The sequence below is a fragment of the Carassius gibelio genome, chromosome B2 (genome assembly GCF_023724105.1).
Source record: "Carassius gibelio isolate Cgi1373 ecotype wild population from Czech Republic chromosome B2, carGib1.2-hapl.c, whole genome shotgun sequence".
NCBI classification, from domain to species: domain Eukaryota; kingdom Metazoa; phylum Chordata; class Actinopteri; order Cypriniformes; family Cyprinidae; genus Carassius; species Carassius gibelio.
The window spans coordinates 14,982,594-15,003,670 of NC_068397.1; the positions used below are offsets into that span (position 1 = coordinate 14,982,594).

Here is a 21,077-nt window from a genome sequence, read left to right on the forward strand (position 1 = left end):
TTCCTAAACATGAAAAAAATCAAATCCTTTTTTGTTTAATGTTTAATTAGTGTTTGTGAAACAAAAAATGTGAAGAATATTAAATAAAATATTTCTCCTTTGCTTAAAAAAAAATACAAAAAACAGTACTTTTAGAAGACAGAAACAGTGCGATATTTTATCAAAATTACAATGATAAGAAAAAAAAAAATGTCGGTCATATCCAAAAATCTGTAATCAAATCTACCTCAGCAATGTCAGCAGAGGAGAGCAAAGCTCCTGGAGTCTCATTAATATGAAATTAATAGAACCCCCCCCCCCCCCCCCCAAAAGGAGCAAATACAGGCTCACATGGTGGCGCTGTGAAAGAAAAAAGAAATATTAAAACTGATATATATTTTATATGTACAGGTTACTCTAGTGTTTCATATATAGTACAGATAGTTTTGATACTCCAAAAACATCTAAGATAACCTGTACAATGTCAAAATATATACGTTTATTTTTTTCCGTAGCAAGGGAGAATTTGTCACAAAGACCTACTGTTCTACTGATATTTTGTCTTGGAGATTTTAAGGGCAAATGTGCAATCTAGCACCCATTTCATGCACAAATGTGTGTTTAGTAAAGATCATGAACTTGTACAAACACTGGAATTGTATAGACATCAGTTCCAGTCCTGCAGTACCATCAACAAGGCAAACAATTTCACATGATGGCTGCCTATTTCCATATTGATGTTAATAATGACAGTCAATGCAACTGTACCGTAAAACAACTCCTCACCTATTCATATGCTGAGATAGCACAACATATTTACACTGGCTGTAATAACAGCTCTGTGTTACACGGGGGAAAAAAGGCACAATCTCAATGAATTTATATGAGTCTTTCTTTCATTTGAACACATTTAAAGTCCATGATCTCAAAATCAAAGCAGCAGACAAATGGTGTGTTGCCATGAGAAACAAAGTAAGTTTAAACTACATTAAAGAAAACGTGATAATTGAGTCATAAAATATACAAAAGCAAATTCAAACAAAAGCATTACCATTTACCGAAAATAAGTAACAGTAAAACGATCCACATGCAGATAAACATTTCATCTTCAATTCTTCATCCACCCATTTTTAAATGTTTTGGTCCAGCTGTAACTGTAATGACCAGTATTTACATATATTTGTAGATAAAAAAAAAAAAAATATGATCTGCAATTGCTGGAAAAAAATGCGAGACTGAACCCAAAGCAGAAGGTTCCGTTTTAAAAATGGCAAACAGAAAAACGTGGGTAATTTTTTTTCTAGTATTTCAAAGACAAGATACATTTTCAACCATGTGAAGTACATCCACATCTGTGTTTTTCTTTCCACTAAATCCCATAAATAGCCTTATAAAAAGTCCAAGAAATAAAGTAGTGAAAAAAAATGTTTAGTAGTCATCTGTACTGAAGATGTAAAAACTCATATAACCATATAAGCATTTATTCAATCCAATAACAAAACGTTGTGAGATGTGGCAGCACCTGTATCAAATCCCTAATGCAGAATATCGACACAAACAAGACCTCAGTCACTTTTAAAGCTCATTAGAGAGCTTTTAAGCTTTCTTTGAAGAGTTATGTATTGGGGGATAAAGCTCTTGAAAGCTATTTGGCCCCAAGACTCTTCCCTGCGGCACGGACTAGTTTGAGTTGCTCTAAATGCACACATCCAGATGGAGAACAGTCGGGCAGAATGGATTGCGTCCTCCCTCCAGTGTTTCCCACCACAGCATACGGTGTTATGGAGCACCGCTGAGTCTCAGGTAGTCTTTGGGTAGATTTTCTCATAGAAAAAGTTCTGTGCCAGCAGGTACAGTTCTCCATCTTTTTCTCTCACCGCGTGAGCCCGAACGTACTGGAACTGCTCTAGTGCAAACTCGTAAAACTCATTCTCCATTTTCCAGATGTCTGACTGCTGCAGTCTGGCTATAGACTCTTTGGTGGGGGGCTTCTTCTCGCTCGTTTTTCTTAGGTGCGATTTCTTCCCTTTAGAAACAGACACAAACATTTAAGAAAAATATTCACCATCTGACAGACTTGTCAAAACATTCTCTCTGCAGCCATACCTGTCCGAAAGAGCTTTGTGGCCCCCTTAAAAAAGCGAGGGAGGGCTGCCTCCAACATCATCACAAAGTCTTCCAACTCCTCTGTCACGCCAACTAACATGTATTCATTCACCAGGTTGTATTTGGCTTGCTCCAAAGCCCATTTGCTGCCAATGTTCCTGTGAAGAAGTGGTAGAGGAAATGTAGCAAGAGTCCTACAAGTGGTGGATGTGAATGACGCACAAAGACAGTGAACAGCCTACCAGCACTCAGAGTAATGACCACAGAAGAAGGGAATCTGGAGCCAGAGTTTCTCTGGAGCACAGTCAGATCCTCCAGCAGCTACACACTCATCAAACGTCTGAAACACACACACAGTTGAACAACAAAATATAGTTCTGAGTTCAGTATGTAATAAAGAAAATAATTATGGTGGCACAAACTGCGGATGTAATAGTGTTTTATTGCTATTTTCTGTTTTTGTAATGTTGTGTCATCTTCATGGCGAGAACAAATTGAACAACAAAAGTCATACAATTAAATAAGATGTTTAAGATTAATACAAGACACAAATTCTAAAGTACATTCGTTTTTCTGCTTTTTAAAATGCATCGGATTTGAGTAAAACGTTTAACAGTCATTGGGTAAAGAAAGGCATGATGATGCTTGTCCACCTTTCAATAAATAATGTGTAAATCTTAGCACCTAGTAATAAGAACAACATCGTACCTAGGGCTCCACGATAAATCGCATGCAATATTTAATGCATCTTGCCAGTAAAGCCGGTTCTGTAATCAGTGGTAAATCTCCATCCCCTGCAAGCTTTCACATGGAGCAGCATTAACTACACAGAGTCATTGCTTACTGACAAGCTACAATCATATTTTGCACATGTTTTGTGCAGCTTGTCAGTGATGACAATGGCTCTGTGTAGTTAACGCTGCTCCACATGAAAGCATTATCGTACCTAGATTTAAAATGACTGAAAAACCTTTTTATACTAGGATTTATTCCATATAAATCAATTCCCTGGCATTGATACCTTCCCACCTGGCACTTTTTTATTAATATAAGAGTAAATTAAACAAAGACCAGTGTTCAGGATATTAGTAGCACAACTTCTATTTGATTTTTTTTATTATTATAAATAAATAATAATAATGTATAATTGTATTATTTAAGAATATTATTTGTACTTTTTTTTTTTACATAATAATAATATAGAAATAGCTAATTTTTATAATACATTTTACAAAACAATATTTAAATATAAAAAATATTTAACCTTATATTTTCCTATAATTATTATTATATTCTAATGATTTTTACTAACCCTATAACTTTTATTTTGTGACCTTAAGCTTGGGTACTTTATGGTCTTGAAATTCATAATAATTTAAAACAGGACAAAACAAAAATTTGACCTTTTTGTCTCCTTGCTTTCTGCGTCGCAGACCTGGTCTGTAGTCATCCCCGAAGCGCAGGAAATAATAGTAAGACACCAGGCGCTCAATAGGGTCCCGGATAACATTTATGTAAATAGGCTTTTTCTTTACTCCAAATCTAAAAATGAGATGGGAAAGGAAGTGCAATTAGTAATGCATTAGTATAGTAGTATTAACACATGTTTTGGGCATTTAGACATAGTTGCTTTATGCATGAAGGTAAGGTATAGGAAGAGAATATGCTTGTATCGTTTAAAATGAGCTTTCTGCAATTCGTTTCATAGCCACCAGGAGTCAGCAGCATCAAACTGCCTCATGGGCTGCTGGGAATGTAAAACAACATCCTCTCAATGGACATGGATGAATGAGTGGCTACTAGTTATGCAAAATGTTGGCAAATCATTTTTCGGTGATGTTGGCACAGAATGCAAAACCTGAATGCACTCTGAACAGCATTACTCATGCAAAACACACTGGCCATAACAGACTGAGGAAATCGGAGCAGAGAAACAAAATGACAGGAGCACACAATACATACTTGGTGAAGTCCAGAAAGGAAACATGCCCATGGTAGAACGCAGGCTTCATCTCCTTCCATAACGTCACATTCTTTACAAACCGTACCTGAAACATGAATAAATCAATAAATAATTACAAGATTGATTTGCTCTGAAAACAACAACAACAACAACAACAACGCTCTTTAGGGTTTAATGATAGGAATTTGCCATTTTAAGTCTCCTAAAGCCTCAGGGTAATATAAAGCTACCATACTATAACATCTGCTGTAGTGCACTATTAAGGAAATGCTTTGTGCCTTTTAGAGGCTGTTTGGTGCATTTCAGTAAATGGAAACGTTTGGATCCTTCCATCATTATAATGTGTTGTTTAGATGGCTGTGAGTGGGAAGCACTAACAGTGAACACACGACTGACCTGATCCTGAAGAGACATGACGGGGTTGTTTTTGGTGGTATTGATGTGCAGCACATGGTAGTGGTTCTTGTTGCACAGGTCGTAGGCGATGTTGGTGAAGGAGGTACTGGCTGTTTTGGGCACTCGGTTGTAGATGACCACCAGATCGTCCTCCTCTACCAGGGCCTCCTTCGCCCCCTCTTGAATGTGCCGTTGCTCAATCTCTCGTACCTCATGTCTGGCAATGGCTCGCTCTGCAATGGAGGAGAAGATGAGGAGACACTGATGCAAAACTAATTCAATATTGAATAACTGCAACAACAACAAAAAAATGCTATATACCAGATCCTTACAGGAACTAAAAGTACTGTATGTTTAACAAAATTGCAAAGAATGCTGGATGAAGGAAGTAAGTAAAGTTTATTTATAAAGCAATTTTCACAGATACACAGATCACAAAGTGCTTTACAAGGAACAACCACATTAATAAACATAAAATTGAAAACATTTAAAGAGTCAATAAAAAGTGTAAATCCCATCAACCACAAAAGCTTGTAACTTTTAATACACTTAAAACTTTTAACTTAATCTTGTAGCTTGTAATAACGGTGTCTCGAGTTGCTTTTTAACAGGATCAAGTGAATTAGTCACACGGATGAACAAGGGAAGTGCGTTCCACGGTCTAGGGGCTACAGCCTCAAAAAACAGATCACCCCTGGTTTTATAACGAGTCTTTGGGACAGTTAAAAGCCTTTGGCCTGTTGATCGAAGGGCACGACTTGGCGAATATGTGCATAACAAGTCAGTGATGTATTGCGGGGTCTGACCGTGTAAACCTCTAAAAAAGTTAAAACCAATATTTTAAAATCAATGCAGAATTTGCTAGGTAGCCCATGCAGAGAGGACAGAATTGGATTAATGAGAGTCCTTCTGCCAGTTTTTGTTAAAAGCTTTGCAGCAGTATTGTGTACCAATTGGAGACGATTTAGGGCAGATTTGTTAAGAAATGTAAAAAGTTATAGTTATCTAAACAAGAAGAAATAAAAGCATGAATTACCATGTCAAGATCAGAGTCAGTTAACATCTTCCTCGATTAAGCAATATTTCTTAGGTGATAAAAACAGTTTCTGACCAAGTCTCGAATGGTAGTCAAAAGACAACGACTGGTCAAACCAGACACCAATATTTCAGAATAATTATTTCTTAAAGGAAAATCTTAGATTTCAGCATTATACACTTAAGTTACAGAATTTTGAGTTTGCTGTCTTATTGACCGGATGCTGAAATACTTTAAGATTTTTTAATAACAATAATTTAAAAAAACAACTCACAAGTGTGAACTTACACTCAACAATAACAACAATGCTCATTTATTTCATATATTTAATAATATGTAAAATATATATTTGTCATTACAATGGCCAGAATTCTCATTCTCTCTCTCTCTCTCTCTCTCTCTCTATATATATATATATACACATATATTTTCTTTTCTTTCTTTTTTTTTATTACAGATATTTTTATATGACCTCAGTGACCTGGTGATAAAAGGCTTTAAGATTTTTAAATAATAAAGTAATAATAATAATAATAATAATTCTAAAAAACAAGTGGGAACTCACACTCAACAATAATAATAATGTTCTAATTTAATATATATATATATATATGACAAAGGTAAATAAACTCAATTGCCTTAATTATATTTTTTCTTAATATAATTTTAAATTTTGCAGTTCTGTGTGGAATTTTTGTATTTTGTAATTGTTTTGAAGGTAAAGAATTTTTGAGTTTAGAGAAATATTGCTACTCAATTCAGATTTAAAAAGTACCCTACATACCAGCTAATTATTGTATGCAAACTGTTGACCGTTTTGAAATTGCGTTTTAGCATATTCCGCTTCCTGCCATTTGAATTCAAATTCCAATTCAACTTCAACTTCTCATGAATTATGGAAGCGTATGGGTAGCAATATTAAATTTGGGATGTAATATGCAAAATGACAATGCAATATGTAAAATGGCAATGAATTTCTGTATTTACATTTACATATTCCAATACATTTGTGCAACGTTTGGTGCAAAATTACAATGAAATTACATAATTTTCATTTGCCATTTCATACACCAGTTTTAATATGTAAAATGAAAACTAATTTTAACGCTTTATAAGTTGCAAAATTAAAATGAAAATGTATTACAGAAATGATTAGATATGTATAATGTTCAAGCAAAAACTGTGGCAAAATTAACATTTAAATGCTATTTTTGTTAAATGCATTAACACTCACAGTCAAGACACTTACGATTGCTTCATTCAATGTCCTGTAATGAACGTAGCAAAATTCAATGTGCACATTGAAAATGCATTCCGTGCCGATCACGTGTCCGCCCCCTCCCGCCATGTCAATCACTGCGTGAACAAGGCGGGGCTTGCAGAAGGTCAGAGACTCAAACCTCAAGAAGAGGATTCAAGTGAGAGAACATGGACAAGACTGTTGGTCCATGTACGTTTTGATCATTTCGGTTTATGGCTTCAATATTTCATTCGCACTTGTGGGCAGCGCTGAAACGCTGCTTTCATCTGATTGCATTGTCATTTTGCATATTACATTCCAAATTGAATATTGCTACCCATATGCTTCCATAATGAATGTTTGAAAGAGAGCCAGTATTTGAAATTCAGAATTTCGACCAAACATGCTATTTTTAAGTGACATGTTATGTAAATGTTAATAAAAGGCTAAATTACAGCAATGCAAAATACAGACAATGTTTGAAGTGAATTCGTGAACAAAATGTTCTCTGCTGTTGAAACAGAAAATGTCCTGTGGTCTGGTAATTTGACAGTGTAAAGATGTGGTGACAGTAGTGTGTAAATGTGAGCAGGCGCTCGCACAGCTGCTACTGTGAGGTGATGATGTCAAGCCAAGCACAGCACATTCCCACTGCTCTCGGGTCAAAGAGCCCAGGCTCCAACCATCACATGTGGACAAACTGCTCTTCAAGTCTGTTGCTACGCCACATTATGGTGTCCCACAGCAACAGAGAATAACTTGTTACTGTTGCAAACAGCATCCTGTCTTTAGTTGTACATTTTCAAAAAATTTCCTCACCCTCGTATTACTTCTCAAGAAGTTTATTGATGGAATAGAGTTGTGTGGATTATTGAGATGTTTTTAGCAGTTGTATAGACTCTCATTCTGATGGCACCCATTCACTGCAGAAAGTCCACTGGTGAGCAAATTATGTAATGCTACATTTCTCCAAATCTGTTCAGATGAAGAAAAAAAACTACATCTACATCTTGAATGACCTGAGATTGAGGAAATCTTCAGTCAAATTTCATTTTTTGGCGAGCTATTCCTTTGAAATTGTGAAGAGAAATAATAAAACATCAAAATCTACTTTTTGATATTAGCACTTAAAATTTTATGTGATTTATATGTGATGAGCTGTAGTGGGAAATGTTTGACTCCGAGGTAAAAGTGTTGTCTGGGTAAACGTGGATGTTGCAGACTGTTTCACCATCTCATTTCTCCTGCAGTATACCCAGCCTAATGTCATAATATAATTGCAAGTTAATGAGAAAAACACCCTGACTCGTTACCTATTTCCTTCTTGATAGGCACACAGCTGCTGCATTATGCTGAGTGAAAGCACTTTTTTAAAAACAGACAGGCAGCAAGATGGCCCTCGGGCTGACTGTGTAGACCTGATGCTATGGAACACCGCTGATATTCACTACAACACTGTGTTCTTTGATAACAACATGAGGTGGTATTTTTCAAGCAAAACCTGCATCTACACTTTTCCTGAGAACAGTCAAAAGAAAAAAAACAAATCCAATCATATAATAAGCATTTGTTTATTAATTATTAGGCCAATGAGACTACTTTTTGGGGGACCTACATCAATGTCAAAATTAAAAAATGTGAAAAAACAAGAAAAAAACAAGAACACATCTCTACTAACACACGCATGTTTTAACTCATACATATAGTAATTTAGTTCTTTTTTTTATTATTGCCATGTTAGCATAAGGCTATCTTCATGGAAAAACTGAGTTGGAATAATACAATTTACAAGCACAACGTAAAACCAAATAAACACAGAATTCAACAAGAATTTTTTTTTAATTAACATATGATAAAAAATAAATTCCCTGAGTGAGCTTACTTCATAAAAAAAGTGTTCTACTTGCATTAAAACTGGGACAGTCAAAATGTTTAATGAAAAGAGGGGTTTTGCAGAACGTGCATAAGCAAAAAGGCATGGGTCAATCTTGTATGACCTATACAACATTTTCATGTATATGTTCAAAAATGCAATACATAAATAAATAATTCAAAATCATATTAAAATATTACATTTTTAAGAATTAAGAACACACATTTTAAACCACACACACACACACACACACACACACACACATATATATATAATTATTATTTTTAAATAATCGTGACTTTGTCTTTGATCCAATTATATATTTATCATAAACAGATATAAAACATGCAACATAACACGTGAAATGAAAAATGTAAATGGTAAAGTTGAGTGTCTTGTTCCAGTAAAGGCCAAAAATAATAAGATGAGGGAATGAAATGTAATATCAAAGTGTCAAGCTGCTCAGGAGGAGCAGAGGATTTATTGCAGTCAGCTGCCAAACCTGACAAGTTAAACTCTGACTGGTGTCTTTTCAATGATTCAAATCAGGTTACAGTCTTCCCTTAGATAGACCAAATCATTCTTACAGTCATTTTTGCCTCTGAGAGGCACTACAACATGGAGGTCACTGTGGGGTCATTTTATATTCAAGCTTGTTCGCTTCAGAAGTGGCATTATCATGGCACAGGAACGTTTACAGCCTTGGCAGAATGACTAAGGCTGAGTAAGAGAAATGGAGAAGTGTGGTGCCTTAAGCACAAAAGAAAAACAGATCTGAAGTATGTACCCCCTACAAAGAGGCCATAAAAATCAACTGAGAAAAGCAAGCAGCTGTATGCCTCTGGTATTCAAGGGGACTTTGAAGTTTTAATAAACAGTTAGTAAAGCATTAAGCTTGTAATCTGCCACAGGTTATGTACCATCTGGTTACACACAACTGACACCAAGAATTGTTGTTTGTGTTAGACTTGCTATTCATAAGATCAGTATGCAAAAACTGAAAGGGCATTGCAGTAATTTGAAATTATCATTACACAGACTAAAATGCATTGATTTGTCAATAAAACGGATTTACAATTTACCAATGAGGTATGAGAAACAATTCTGATAGTAAAGACATGCAAAACGTTGCAAGGGATTTCTACAATGATTCAACTAAACTTTCTATTCATCAAGATATATTTTAAAATATTAAAGATATTGAAAAATTATTTTAAAAAACTGCATTATGTTATCCAAAAAACGTTGTGCAGCACAAATTTGTTCAACACTGATAATAATAGGAAATGCTTCTTAATCAGCAAATCAGCATGCATGATTTCTGAAGGCTCATGTGACAATGAAAACTGAAATAAAGACTGCTAATAATTAATCTTTGCCATCACAGAAATAAATTATATTTTTAAATAATAAACTATTTTACAGTAAAAATTAAGCTTTTTTCACAGTTAAATTGTAATAATACTTTATAGTTTTTACTGTATTTTGATCAAATAAAAGCAGGCTTAAGAGACTTCTTTCATACATCTTACAAGCTACCAACTTTTGAATTGTAGTATAGATGTTGGGACTCATATAGGTGTGTGTGTGTGTGTGTTTGTACAGTTGTGTGTCAACGTGTGTGTGAGTTGGTGTGTTAATTTTGCACTCTAGATGTTTCAGAGTTCCACACCTTCATTGCTGTGCAATTTTTATTTATTTTTTTGCATTGTGAGGATTTTGTAGATTGTACACACAAAACTTTCTGTATTTGTGATTTTTTTATATGGTCGGTCATTTTTGACTGAAAACCATTAGTGTGGCTATTTTTATTTTCTTACAACCCATGCCCTCAGGTTTTTTTTTTTTTTTTTTGTGTTCACATACCAAGTGCCATAAATGTCACCAAGTTTCGTAGCATTCTGGAGAAGCTACAATTTTTTTAAATTAAAAATGTAAAATTCTCTGCACTTCGTCAGTGAGACATTCTCTGCACTTCGTCAGTGAGACACATTCAGAATCAGCAAATAAATTTTCAAGTGTGCAACTCAAGTGGCATTCGCTCGCTGTTCTTCTGCTGGAGGCCGATTATCAAAACGCGTTGCATTACTGCTGGCGCCCCCTTCTGGATTGAGGGTCAACTGCCTGTATTCATTGTAAGGCCTTATGCACCGAACCGAGACATCCGTACTGTGATGGTTCAGTACGAATACACACATATTTGAGGTCTTGGAGCAGGGGGGCCCAAACTCGGTCCTGGAGGGAGTCGTGACCTAGTGGTTAGAGAGCATGACTCCTTACCCTAAGGTTGTGGGTTCGAGTCTCGGGCCAGCAATGCCCTTGAGCAAGACACCGAACCCCCATCTGCTCCCCGGGCGCCATAAATGGCTGCCCACTGCTCTGGGTGTGTGTTCACTGCTGTGTGTGTGCACTTTGGAAGGGCTAAATGCAGAGCACGAATTCTGAGTACGGGTCACCATACTTGGCTGTTTCCGAACATTCCGACATCCCTGCGATGCTGTAGGGAATGCTCGCTCGTATCCCCTAAACACAACAACGATGAAATGATGAAATGTAGGCAATCTAGGTGTGAGAAGGGCAGAATATTATAGACAAAAGAATAGCAGCAGTTCAGAGTCAAGTATCATGTTTGCAATACAAAAGAATCATAATCAGTCCTTTACGGGAAGTGTGAATGTCTCATAGTCTGTAAAACTTTAGCATGATGTGGGAAAAAAAAATATTGGAATCAGTTTGTTACTTTATTTTATTAGTGTTCATTTATTATATTAAACTGGATAAATTGTTACACTTTATTATATTTTATGTGGTGTTATGATTTACTTTTGATAAAAACAAAGGTTTATTATTGTATGTTCGTTTGGCATTTCATTTATTGTATACCTTTTAAATTTGCTTATTGAAAGAACAACAGCAGCAGCAGTATGGTGTATGCTAGAAACATGCTAGAAACTTCCTGGCAGGTGTTTTGGAGCTAAACTCTGGAGGACACCGGCCCTCCAGGACCGAGTTTGGTCACCCCTGTCTTGGGAGTCTTTACCAATGAGCTGAGTTGATGTATTGAATCAGGTGTGTTAGATCAGGGACACATCTGAAATGTGCAGTGCTGGGGGTCTCCATGACCAGGTTTGGGAAACAATGGTTTAGTTAATATGTCATCCGCTGGCTCTGAAACCTTCAACAATCAACAGCGCTTACAAAGTCTTTAAGCAACATAAACACGGCTATTTTGGATCTAGAAATGTACAGTAGTCAACGTGTTGGTGCCAAGCCAAAACACATAGGCTTAGCGTTTTTCACAGTCCCGTCAGGGCTAAAAACAGTACAGATCTGAAACATGTTCAAAGGGAATCACAGAACTTCCATTAGCAAATAGAGACAAATTACTATCAGGTTAGATAGAAAATAACTTTCCGATGCTCATGAACCGTGAAAGTGCATGTTAGATGTTATCATTAGAGCAAATGGAACGGTAATGGAACGAAATGTGACACGAAATATAGTCAGTAAAAACACATTGGAAGTTTCGAGTCAAATTAATAAAACAGTTTGAGTTTACACTAGGTATGTGCTAAAGACTCAATTTGTTCACAGTCAAACAAGGTTCAGATGACAGGTTCAAAAACATCCTAAATTCATGCAGCGCTGAGACTGACAGCTTTCTTCAGGTCTAACCAGATGGAAACCTTTCCTCTCACCTTTCCGCCTGCTAACAGGTCTCATATTCCTCTGCAGTTGTGCAACTATTGATAGAGCTGTTAGGTGATGTGAGTAACTGGATGGTGGGAACCAGCTAACCCAAACAACAGCAGCTTGCCAATTTTTAATGGAAAGAACGTTGCTTATTCAAACAAAGAATTATAATAACTTCAGCGTGGCAGAGAGGCAGCTCTGTGAAGGTGCTGTGAAACAGATATAATGCGTTACGGTCCAAATGGTGAAGCATTCAGAACAGCCTGTATTGGACATGAAATAGCCCATATCCGATCGCTCTAGGCATGTGTCCCTACATGTGGCCCGTGTTTGGAATCACAGCACTCAAACCAAAATACAAAAGCCCTGCTACTTCACGAATGTTTAAAATAACTAATGTTGCTCATTTCAATAGATTAGTTTTAATAAGTAAGAAAAACCTTTTACTTTCACAGACAGACATGCACAAGGTTTGAAGGTATTCTTGACTTAGATAATTCTGGAGGTTTTTCTCAACACTGCGAGATATTTATGAATACTCACATGACAGCTATTGTACCTGTGTCCCCTGTTCACTCATCTCTCGTGGGTTCTACAGTTTTTATAATGATCGGAAATTAGATTTGTATTAGTGCTAAACATCTATATTTGCTCCTTTGGTGAAGCCATGGTATGCCAACTCATTGTCAAATGTTTGGGGCTGGTAAGATTTTGGTTTTTGAAAGGTCACCAAGGCTGTATTACTTTCACAGCAAAAATATTGTGAAAAATCATTACAATTTAAAACAATGTGTCTATTTTAATATATTTTAAAATGTAATTTACTGCCTTTATGGCAAAGCTAAATTTTCAGCATCATTACTCCAGTCTTCAGATTCACACGATCCTTCAGATATCTGAAAACAGCTTTTTAATATTTCTTTCTTTTTTTTTTTGATAAATAGGAGGTTCAAAAGAACTGCTTTTATTTGAAATAGAAATCCTTTGTACCATTTTGTAACAATATAAATGTTTTTTGATGAATTTAATGCATCCTTGTTCAACAAAAGCAATTCAAACCCCAACATTTTAAATGGCAATTACCCATGTACATAATGTGTAACACTGAATTTTGCCCCAGTTAGAGGTTGTTGCATAAGTCTTTCTAATACCTCAATATAGGAATAGTACATCCAATTTATGAGTTATCTTAAAGTAATTTTATTAGTTTAGTCTACATGTGAAAATCGTCCAAACTTTTAAACTTGTGAATTAAATTTTTAGCTAATTCCCCTAATTTTAAGCAGGGACTGTTAGAAAAACAAACACTGAATGGCTTCTCAATTTAATATTTGTTGATGGTGTTTTATTCACTGTGGTAACAATTCAGTAGATGGAGGTGAAAATCTATTTGAAAGCACCCTGTAATTTCAATTAATTCACTGAAGTAATTTTTATATTATTTATAATAATTAAATGATGACATGCTTTTATATCTTACAGTGTTAAGCCATATTAATAGGCAAGGGGGAAAACACACAGTAAGCTGGAAACTATTTCCAAATATGTTGAACAGATTAATCAAAAAAAATATATATTTTTTCTGTGTTTTGTCCCTGAAGACTCGAGCATAAGTGAGTGGCATGCTGATGCAGAAGCCAGTAGTGCAACAGATACATGCTTGAATACTGACGAAGGAAAATATCCAAGTGAGTCAAAACTGACACTGGATATTGCTTGAATGAAAATGCAGCTGCTGCTTGAGACATGATGGACCATGTAGTCCAAACACACGAATGCTTATTACCTCCCTTAAAATAGTACTAGGTATAGGAAACAAATCAAAGCATGATCATGTAGACAAGCTGGCGAAGATCAGACTTTGCTGGTTTCTAGTCTAACAAATGATTTCAAGATACTTTACTGGAAAGAAAAAAATCTTACCCAGCTTCCACCGTGACTCCTCGAGCTTCTGAATTTGGTTTTCCAAAAAGATCATCGTAATGGCGAAAGCCAACAGAGCCAGGAGCTGAAACTTCGGCGGCATCTTTAATCTTAAAAGCCCCATCAAAAAATCCACCACAGAGAGGTCATGCCGTGACCGAGAACTTTATGACACTCAGTTCATGGATGCGAAGAGCAGTGCTGCTATTCCATGATACATATACAGTCGAATATAAACACTCTCAGAAAACTACACTACAGTGGACACTTACTACCGCAACGAAAAGCAGTTCCGCGTAAAATGTATGTTTACTGAATCGGGACAGCTCCGACTATGCTTCGCTGTAGCAGATGTAGTGTACGTTCATTTGTTGATAAATCCTGGGAAGTATCGGCACGTTGTGTCAGTGCGCATGCGCAGTCACCAGTTTTGACGTCAGTGGGTCAGCTGTCGCTCTATGACTGGATAATCTCACTTAATAATCTCACTTCACTCAAATAGTCCAGACAACAACACATCACATTTATTTGGCCCTAACGGCCTTACATACATTTACAGTCAATTGTTTATGTTTACATACATGTTTACAAACAAATATTATATATATTCTGTAATTTGTAAAAATATTAATTGCATATAAAAAAAAATCAAATATAAAATACTCTTATATTTCCAATTCTGCACATAACACAGCTTTCATGCCATAAAAGCTTGATAAAAAAAAAAAAAAAAAAAAAAAACATTATGGGGTATAAAAAAGTAAATTCCAGTCAGATTTGTCCAAATTCTTCCTAAGCCATTGCACGTTTGATGATGACTGCATGACACATCTAACTACTCCTTCAGCTTAGTTAAAAATAATAATGCCTATTATTGTTACTTTTTTGACAATTGTTAAAAGTTTGATCTTTCTTTAAATCAAGGGAAACCTTAATCTTTTAAACAGCTTGTTTTTTATGGTAGGACTTTTATTAATAAACTCAGCGCGTGTGATGTGACGCGTTTCCTGCTGAACTCTGCGTCGGTGAGGGGAAAAGAAACACTCATGGCGGGGGAGGTGTATTTACTTTGGTTACTGCCTTTATTACAAACGGTAGGTGAACAAACCATATATGTGGATTTTCATCTTTGAAAATAGATACCTAACAATGACCTGTAGTCCAGGTGTCTATGTAAAATTTGCAGTATTTACGTTCAAGGCGCAGGTTAGCCGGCTCGCTAATGTTAGCTAATGACGTGGCTCAACCGGCTGATAATATAATGTTTTGCAAATCTGTATAATATTGCGGATTTCATTTCTAACCGTAACATTAACTAGCTCTGCACCTACTGCAAGAATTTGAGACCGTGTTTTTCATATGATCTGTAATGATTAAACGTTTAAACTGTTAGCTAGTTTAGCTGCAAAATATTATTATTATTTTTTTATATATATTTAAAAATTTTACGTCACGGTGATGTAAACTATATTTCCTGTGAGTTTATGTTCTTCGCATTTTTGGAGATCTCCCCGAGAGTAGCTAATAGTGTTCGTAACTTGGAAGCAAATTCACCAAGAGTTATTTCATTAACCAAAAAAAAAAAAAAAATCCATATAATAAAAATTCCATACAATAAGTTTTGTTGATCAGATTCAAGGTCCAAACAATTCTCAAGTCATTGCAATTTAAATCTAAAGTCTCTGTTGTTAGTTTCACTGAGAGAGTATTATATATATATATATATATATATATATATATATATATATATATATATATATATATATATATATATATATATATATATTTGAAACGTTTTTAATTTTTAAAGTTTCTATTTTTTTTTTTTCTTCAGTTAAGGTTTATTTTATTTTAAGTCCAATTTTGTATGGTTCATTTTACTTTCAGTTTTAGTTAACTGTAATAACACTGGTCTCAAAAGTTCAAATCTTCCTGCATTCCAAAAGAATTAAATTTTTAAATGATAGTGCTTATTCATAAATGTAAATGTATCAATTATTCTATTTTTTTTGGAGTTGTTTTTTGTATCATTTAAAGTGTGTGTAACTAGGAAGTGGAATGTCATCCACCAGCTGTAAAACGGTCTAGTCTTGTTATCATAGCTGTGTAGCCAAAGCTTGCAAATTCCTGCACCTGTGCTTTACCCTCCATTTGCCTTGTTCTTTGACATTGCATTTGAGGGTCATTCAAATCAAAGATGCTTTCAGAAAACATCTGAGAATTTCCAACAGGTTTGAGGTGTTGACTTAAAGGTCAACAGGTGTAGATGCTTAAAGAATTTCATCTACTGCTTGTTTCATGTGTAAAATGTTGAAACTCTTCCTGGCTTAGCTGGCGTCTTATGGAGCCGAGCTCTCCTCTGAGGCCTGCAGGGAGATGGGCTTCTCCAGCAATCTCCTGTGCAGCTCCTGTGATCTCCTGGGTCAGTTCAGCCTGGGCCAGTTAGACCTTCCCTGCAGGCAGTGCTGCCAAGAGGAGGCTCAGCTGGAGTCAAGGAAGGTGAGTTCAGCTTCTGTCAAATCACAAGCTCATTTTCTTTTACATTTAATGAAGCTCTCCTGCAGTTTTACCCACCAAACAATGAAAAATGTGCAAAGGATACAAAGCAGAGGCAACAGTATATATATCTGTCTGTCTTTTTTTTTTCGACAGCTCTATCCTGGAGCCATCCTTGAGGTCTGTGGATGAAAATTGGGGAGGTTCCCTCAAGTCCAAGGTAGGCTGAGGATTTGGCCTCAAGTATGAGTGACTGACACTTTATCATTCTTGTGTTGCTTGATGATTATACTAAAATGGCTTAGAAATGAAGCAAAATAAACCAAGTTAATTTGAAATGCTTCAAAGGGTGTTTTCCTTTAGCAGTTGTTACAGCAGTTGAGCTGTTGTTTTGTGGCACAGTCTATCAGAGTGATAACTTTTGTACTTCTGTTACAAAACTGTAATTTTTGTGACTATTCCCCTTCAGCTTTCGTCAGGAGTGACAAGCCAAAGATGTTCAGGGGTCTTCAGATCAAGGTAAAGTTTTTTTTTTTTTTTTTTTTTTTTTATGAAATATTTTAGGTAATAGTTGAAAAGGAATAAAGTAAATTGTAAAGGTAATTAACATGCGAATGGACATACACTTCTGTTCAAATATTTAATTTCATTTTTTAAAGAAATTGCTACTTTCATTCAGCTAGGATCTATTAAAATAAAATTAAGTGACAGTAAAGATTAACAAATTCTATTTCAAATATGCTGATGTTTCTTTAGCAGCAAATCAGCATATTAGAATGACACGTAAGACTGGAGTAATGGCTGCTGAAAAATCAGCTTTGCCTCACAGAAATGACATTTTTTTTCATGTATTCAAATAAAATACATTTTGAATTGGAATAATTGTAAATTATTATAATATTTCAAAATGTAACAGTTTTTAATGCTTTTTTTTCAGAAATAGTAAAAAAAAAAAAAAATCTCTTAAGTTTTTGACAGTAGTGTATGTGTGCATATAAAAAAAAAAAAAATTTGGTACAAACAAAATATCTGCCTAAACATTTTTATTGCTTTTATACTTGGTTTAAACACTGGGTAATTATATATGTTTTTTTTAAACTTCGTTGCAGTATGTGAGAGGCTCAGACCCTGTGCTAAAGCTGCTGGATGAAAACGGGAACATTGCTGAAGAGCTCAGCATCCTCAAGTGGAACACAGACAGCGTCGAAGAATTTCTTAGTGAGAAGTTAGAACGAATTTAGACTCTGTTTCATATTTAAAGCCGGATTTTCACAATTTGCTCTTTTTTGCATAAACTTCAAACCGAATCAAAGGAATTTTTGTGCTCAATAATGGACATTAATACATTGTACATGGTTTTTTTTTTTGGGTTTTTGTAAGTAAACTCAAAAGTATCTGGTAGTGCTGTCAAACATGTAATTGCGATTATTAGCATCCAAAATAAGTTCTTGTTTACATAATAAGTTTTTGTGTGCTGTGTATATTTGTGCATATATAAATGCAAACACATACAATATATATTTTGAAAATATTAACATCTATACATTTATATTCCTAAATTGTATATTATATACACACACTTAATATAAACAAAATATTTTTTCTTAATTCTATAGATGCATGTGTTTGTATTTATATATACATAATATACACCGTGTACACACATTATGCAAACAAACTTTTATTTTTGGATGCAATTAATTGCAATTAAGTATTTAGTTTGAGTTGATCAGGTGATCAGGACATACTGTACTTATTTTTAGTTGATTTTTCTGCTGCATATTGTTGAATCGTTGATGTGCTGTGGCCTTTTATACATCTTGTGTCTGAGTGAATCGTGTTGAATGTGCTGGTTTGGTAAAGCTTGTGGCAGCTCCTCAGAAGCGCATGTTTATGTGGATTTGCACGTTAGTGAAGGCCTGACAGTAAACCAGTCCCTGGCATGTGAGGCCTGAAGACCCTGTGTAACTCCCTGAGCACGTTGTTATGGTGGGAACCTTCGAGCTCTACCCCAGTATGAGATGGTGGAATCTATTCATTTCAATGTTTGTTCAAAAAAATTGAATTTAAACTCCATTTCACTAGCACACAGACAAATAAACCTGTTTTTCATATTAATGTGTTTGTTTGACTTTTTTCGCAATAGCATTTCACAGGTGTGAATATTTTAAATGCCACGATGGTAAAAAAAAAAAATCAATTAAAAGAAAAAGCTAGATTTAATTCTTAGTCGTCAGGTTTTTTTCCCTCCCATTTCAGGGCATTTAAAGATGTGATTTGGTTTATATTAGAAAGTGTTAGTTGACTAGATTTTATTACAGTGTTGGAGTTCATTGGAATGATTATTTATGGCAAACCGTCAATATGTTCTTGCTCCCAACTTTTTAATTTTGAGCAGTGTACATCAGTGATAATTATATTTTCACCACTAGATGTCAGCAGACATTTTTGTTGTATTCAATGTTTGGCCAAATTGTTGGATGAGTTTTAAAGATACAGTGTCTATGTACAGTATAATCTTATGTTAATTTAATAGAGATTTCATGTCGCAGTCTAATTCAACAAATATAGCAAAAGTTTAGGGTTGTGGATACATTTGCTTTGTTTTACTATCAAATTAATAAAAAAAATGTATCACAGAAATCTATTAAATAATATAACCTTCAGTAAATTATATAGAGTAGGACAATAATATACAAATGGCCTAGATTAGATACATGCATATACATTTTCTTTTTGGAATGTTCTTGAAGGGTCTTGGTGCGCAGATCCACTTATTTTTGAATAAAATTAGAGTAAAAACGAAAATACTGTTAAAATTAAAAATATTAAAAATTCTGTTTGAATATACACCAGTCAAAAGTTTTTGGATGGTAAGATTTTTAAGAATTCTCTTTTGCTCAACAAGCCTGCATTTATTTGATCCAAAAATACAGCAAAAGCAGAAATTTTGTGAATTTATTTTACATTTTGTGAATTTAGCTTGTAGTGCCGGAAGTGACAACACTGGAATGGGCCCGCACACTTAAAGGGCATTGGAAACCTTCTGATGCATAAGCCAGGGCTATTGCATCAACAATCCAGTAAGAAAGTCACTGCTTTGTTGGCAGCAGTCCTTTGTGGTGGCTTCCTAAAGCAAATGAACAACTGCTCAGACTGCCTAAACAGGCTAGAGCGCTCCAGGTATACTCTCAGAGCCCTCACTGGGCAGAGCATGTTTGGACCCTGCTCACCATCTGTAACGGGGAGCAGCAGGACAATAGGGAGATCACCTGAACTCTTAATAGTGTTGAGAACACCTCAGGAATATAACTGTGTCTTCGTTTTAGAACAACCAGCATTCCCAGCCTCTGTGCACCCATCAGGAACTTAATGATCAGGTTGTTTTTCCCATTTAAATGGGCAGCTTCGATAGAATGGTTCACTGCGATCACTGCCACATATACTTTGTGCCCCTTACCCTGCAGCTCTTGCAAAAAGGTTAGCCCGCATGACACACCACACAATATCGGGTCCACACTCCATGTAGAACACCAGTTAAGGAAGACCAACCATTTTTTGCTGTAAAGCCGTCTTGTAGAAGGCACTCTCGCCTCCAAATTTGTTTGCTTATTCTTGCTGGAAATTGATGTCGAGGCACCATACATGAAGGCTCCACAGCTCTGGCCAGTGATGCCAAATCATACCTTTCACCAGTGGGAAATTGGCCACGGGGCTGCTGCTGAGAGTGGTGCCAATAGGATGAGATAGCTTTTGGTCTCCCTGACCTGCCTGACGACCTGAGGAATCAACCTAAGGATTGGGGCTGAGTGGTGTGGTTCTTCTCGCGGGGCCAGAGAGCTTGGAGAGGAAGTCTTCCGAGCTTCCAAAAACCCCTCTGCAAACACGTCCACAGCAGGGCCGAACAGTCCCTTTGGTGAGACCGTTGAATCGAGGAAGGCCATTTTCTCAGCGTTCCTGATCTCAGTGAGGTTCAACCATAGGTTCAACCCTAGGCTTGCGCCATTGCTTTCATGACACGCAGAGCCAAATCAGTTGCTGTGCGCAGCACCCTGGTGTTCTGAAAGCGTCCTGGTGTTCATGGCCAGACTCATCCATGCTGCGGAGAAGCTTGGCTTGAAAAACCTGGAGAACCACCACTGCATGTGTGCTTCTGAGACAGGCAACGCACTCACTGTGCCAATCCATTTTATGCAAGGAGTCCTTGCATGAGCCACACTCGCGATGTGACATTTGAAACGGTGCACGTTGATAAAGTTGCTCTTTAGGAATCAGTGTGCAGTAAATCCTTGCTGCTTCAGGCGTCTTTGACGGCGGCGAGCAGAGCTGGAGCTTCTTTTTCCTCTGTTTCTTGGCTTCTTCCAGAGTCAGC

The 21,077-nt window shown here is 36.0% G+C and overlaps 2 protein-coding genes across 2 annotated transcripts; one reads left to right on the top strand and one right to left on the bottom strand.

The window, feature by feature from the left end:
• Nucleotides 1-547: 547 nt before the first annotated feature.
• On the bottom strand, nucleotides 548-14,645 carry LOC127951530 (heparan sulfate 2-O-sulfotransferase 1). The gene is made up of 7 exons (XM_052549428.1): nucleotides 14,210-14,645; nucleotides 4,445-4,677; nucleotides 4,048-4,133; nucleotides 3,489-3,627; nucleotides 2,328-2,425; nucleotides 2,086-2,243; nucleotides 548-2,005 (listed from the first exon to the last, which is right to left on the bottom strand). Exons 1-7 carry the CDS (start codon nucleotides 14,331-14,333, stop codon nucleotides 1,779-1,781), a joined length of 1,065 nt encoding a protein of 354 aa, XP_052405388.1. The 5' UTR covers nucleotides 14,334-14,645; the 3' UTR covers nucleotides 548-1,778.
• Nucleotides 14,646-15,140: 495 nt separating this feature from the next.
• On the top strand, nucleotides 15,141-18,819 carry selenof (selenoprotein F). The gene is made up of 5 exons (XM_052549576.1): nucleotides 15,141-15,303; nucleotides 16,541-16,708; nucleotides 16,862-16,925; nucleotides 17,175-17,224; nucleotides 17,815-18,819. The coding sequence occupies exons 1-5, from the start codon at nucleotides 15,256-15,258 to the stop codon at nucleotides 17,944-17,946; spliced, it is 462 nt and encodes a 153-aa protein (XP_052405536.1). The 5' UTR covers nucleotides 15,141-15,255; the 3' UTR covers nucleotides 17,947-18,819.
• The last annotated feature ends 2,258 nt before the right edge of the window (nucleotides 18,820-21,077 follow it).

Excerpts from the sequence above, each read along its gene's own strand:
- LOC127951530 (XM_052549428.1), bottom strand. The coding sequence starts at position 14,333 with ATGGGGCTTTTAAGATTAAAGATGCCGCCGAAGTTTCAGCTCCTGGCT. Across the intron at positions 4,678-14,209 it reads GGAGTCACGGTGGAAGCTGG|AGCGAGCCATTGCCAGACAT; the intron begins GTAAGATTTTTT and ends CCTCCATTGCAG. Across the intron at positions 3,628-4,047 it reads TCCTTTCTGGACTTCACCAA|ATTTGGAGTAAAGAAAAAGC; the intron begins GTATGTATTGTG and ends TCTCATTTTTAG.